This window comes from Melanerpes formicivorus, unplaced genomic scaffold (genome assembly GCF_026170545.1).
Source record: "Melanerpes formicivorus ecotype bairdi unplaced genomic scaffold, bMelFor1.0.p_v2 SCAF_30, whole genome shotgun sequence".
NCBI lineage: Eukaryota > Metazoa > Chordata > Aves > Piciformes > Picidae > Melanerpes > Melanerpes formicivorus.
In genome coordinates this window covers 3,615,608-3,619,136 of record NW_027142382.1, presented here as the reverse complement: position 1 = coordinate 3,619,136, position 3,529 = coordinate 3,615,608, and the positions used below count along the sequence as shown (strand labels likewise).

General features: G+C 55.5%; 1 protein-coding gene across 2 annotated transcripts; it reads right to left on the bottom strand.

The window, feature by feature from the left end:
• Positions 1–1,114: 1,114 nt before the first annotated feature.
• MID1IP1 (MID1 interacting protein 1) lies at positions 1,115–2,991 on the bottom strand. 2 transcript variants are annotated; one of them, XM_068155085.1, is made up of 2 exons: positions 2,810–2,991; positions 1,115–2,335 (listed from the first exon to the last, which is right to left on the bottom strand). In XM_068155085.1, exon 2 carries the CDS (start codon positions 2,196–2,198, stop codon positions 1,704–1,706), a length of 495 nt encoding a protein of 164 aa, XP_068011186.1. In that variant the 5' UTR covers positions 2,199–2,335; positions 2,810–2,991; the 3' UTR covers positions 1,115–1,703. The 2 variants fall into 2 exon arrangements, with proteins under 2 accessions (XP_068011186.1, XP_068011185.1); XM_068155084.1 differs by having other exon boundaries at positions 1,115–2,332.
• Positions 2,992–3,529: the final 538 nt, after the last annotated feature.

The following is a 3,529-nucleotide window of genomic DNA, read 5'->3' as shown; positions in this document are numbered from 1 at the left end:
CATGTTAGGGAACCAGGGTAATCCCTCTCCTTGCTCCTGACTTTTTTCCTGGCGTCCTCCCAAAGGGGGAGAAGAAGAGGAGTTAAAAACATTACAAAAAGAACAAGCATTGCCAAGCTAAAAATCATCCAGCCTTACAAAAGCTTTTTTTTACCCTAGATGGGAAAATCTTCTAAAAGATGTGTTTTTAAACATCCATGCAAGGCTGATTGTTTCAACTACGCAAACATCTGCCAACTAGTACCATGCTCCAACAGACAAAGACAAATTTCTAGGGAATATCTGAATTTAAGCAAAAATACCATTAAAGCTGAGAAAACAATTCTGTTTTTAAAGGAAACAAAAAAGCAAGTATCAAACAAGCAAAAAATTTGATGGCAATAATACAAAGTGAAATTTCAGTATGTCTACAACTTGGCATTTTAGCACTGAGAAGGAAACTTTTTATGTTATGGAAGGACCTATATATTTATTGAAGGCTTATCTTCTGTCCTACACTGTAATCAGTAAGCACACTTTAATACCAGAAGTTAGTATCAGAACACAACATGGACACCCAATTCTGAGGCACATTACTTCAGCACATGAGACAGAAGAGCAATGCAAAGAAATCAATACAATTTGGGTAACATAAACCAAATTAGTTTCTAGTATCCAAGAAGGATTAGATAGAAAAGAAAGTAATGCAAGAGAGATGTGAGATGCAAGTATCCCAGACCTATTTGCAGGGAGAAAAAAGAGCTCTTCACAGTGCATTAAGATACTTCCTGAAAAAAGCAAGTCATTCCTAGGCTTTGCTCCAACCCCCATGAATTGGTGCCTGCAAAGTAACCATGACTCGATTCTCTTGGGTTTTGTTACCAGGGCATTGACCTTCACAACAGCACTCACAGAGTAATTGGACTGCCCAGTTGGGCAAACCAAATCTCAGGCCATGTATGGCACAGTTAATGTGGTCCTTAATCCATTTTAAATCCGCCCAGTTATCATCACTAGCTAATTGCACCCTTTGAGACAAAAAAAAACCCAACCCCAAACCCCCTCTCTTGCACATAATTTCTGCATCTAGTAAGGCAGCTCTGGAAATAATCTTAAAGAACAACAGAATTCAGAATTGCAGATGTTAAAAATATCATTTAATTAAAAGAACATAAATCATACCAAAAAGTTTTAAGTCACTTTTAGTCAATACATTTGCATTTATTTTAGAATATACTCTACATCTGAGTAAAAAAGTTTTAAATAAACTCCAGCACATGTACAACCATGGGACCTGCCATCCATCCCGCAACAGAGGGATGCTCGTTAGCCCACTGGGTTTCCTCCCGGGGTAAGAGAAGCGTTTTTATGCCAGTTTTGTTATGTTCATTGGCTTGCGTTGAGCCTCCTATCTGCCAACTACGCCACCACCTCGTACACGCCCGGGCTCAGCCTCCCCGCCCGGGTAAGCACAGCAACCGCTCACCCCAAACCATACGGTAAAAAAAAAAAGGAAGGGGGAAAGATAATTAATAAACTAGTATTGATTAATTTACACCTCTCTCGCTTGTGCGTTGGTAGAAAACTGGCTGCTGTCCTGGAGGGCGTAGGGAAACCTCAGCCCTGGGCGCAGCCCTGCGCCGCCGCCGCAGCACTGCCGGGCGGGGACGCGCCGCTCCCGCTGGGTCGGACTCCCCATTCCCTCGCTCCCCCCGCCCTGGAGCTCACTGCCCCCAGCTGCTGAAGCCGATCTCCTGCTTGTATCTGTTGGTGAGGACGTTAGCCTTGCGGGTGAGCTTGGAGAGGACCGAGTGGAGTCCGCTGAGGTGATAATGGAACTGCTTCTCCAGGTCCTCCTCCCCCTCGTCCTCCTCGGCGGGCCCGCCGCCCAGCTTGTCCTTCTTGCGGGCCGCCTCCTCGCCCGCTGGCGGCTGCACCACGCCCCACTCGATGTCGTTGCGGATGGACTTGAGCAGCATGTAGTGGCTGTACATGTCCCTGCGGGAAAAGTAGGCGCCGGGGTCGTCGGGCGGCAGGGCGGCTTCCCGCTGCTGGCAGACGGCGCCCGCCGCGTCCAGCTCCTCCAGCAGCAGCGGCACATCCCGCAGCAGGCTGGGCACCATCACCGTCTGGTCCATGTTGTTCACGGCGCCGATGAAGCGGTTCATGGCGTTGAAGAGGGAGTACTTCTGGCTGTACGAGTCGCAGATCTGCATCATGCCGGGGTGGCGGGCGAGCTCAGCCGATCTGCTCGGACCGCGGGGCTCCGCCGGCGGCGACCTCCTCGCTACTGGCACCGGCCGCCCTCCGCTGCGGGCTGCGCTGGGCTCGGCAGCTGCTCGAAAGCAGAGTCCTGCTGAGAGGCGGTGGCGGCAGGCGCCAGGGTTAGAGGCTGCTGTCTCCTCCTTCCCCCCGTCTCTGCAGCCCGCCTTCCCATCCCGTCCCCTCCCGCCGCCTTTATCCTCGGCCCCATCTCCTTTTTAGGCTTCCCCTTCCCATCCCTTTTCCTTGCTCTCAGGTGCCCATTCCCGTCCGTGTGCCCCCGCCACTGTTCCAGGAAGGCACGCCGGGCCGCCCGGTGCAGCTGCTGGGGCTTGATGATGCTGCAGCTCTCCTCCGGGGGAAAAAAAAAAAGGCGGCAAAACGCGTACTCCCTCCCGCCCCATCCCCCCGCTCCTACCGGAACCGCCACCCGGGAGAGACAAATTAGAATGCATCCCGGGACCTCACCCGGCGTGGGGCTGGGGACGGCCAACGGGAAGATAAATTAAAATGCAAGTGGCGCTCAAGCCGGCGTGACCCAGCCGAGGCACCGAAGGGAGGCACCCACCGTGATCCGATGCAAGTCACCGCCACGCCGTCAGCCCGCCGTCTCCCGTGGCTGCACTCCCATCCCCAGCACCGTATTTATAGCGCGTATCTTAAAACAAGGTGCTCCCCAGTGCCACCCCCCGAGCCGGCACGCCAGATAAAGACGGCGGGCGGTGGCCGCGCCGGCTCCGCCTCTCGCCCCGCACCGGGGGAGGGCACCACGACGGAGAAGGCGCCGGGAACGGCCGAGTCGGGGCACAGCCAGCTTCTCAGCATCATACTCCCCGATGAGGTCCCGGTGGCACGCGTCTAGCGTTCGCGGTGCAAACTGTGAGGCTGAGTAGTCACTGGGAGAGCCGAGCTCCCACTCGCGCATTCCCGTGCCGCGGCGGTAACCCCGCGTCCCGCCACCCCCCGAGAGAAGGTATCGGCGGCTGCAGAGCCCCCCAACCCCCTCGGGCACCCGTAACATCTTCCCCGCCGCCCTGGGACGTGGATGGCAGTGAGTGGCACGGCGCCATGACCGAGAACAGTTTCATCACCGCCCGCGACCCCGCTCCGCTCCTCAGCGCCTGGGCAGGCAGCCCTGAGGCGGTCCCCGCCAGCCGCGCCGGGCGGGGGAAAGGGAGGCGCGGCCACGGCGGGCTTGAGCAGGGCAGTGATTGACAGGGCAGGCGGAGGGGACACGCGGGCTCCGCGTGCTGTCCGCGTTCATCCCGGCCGCTCATTGGCTGCTGAG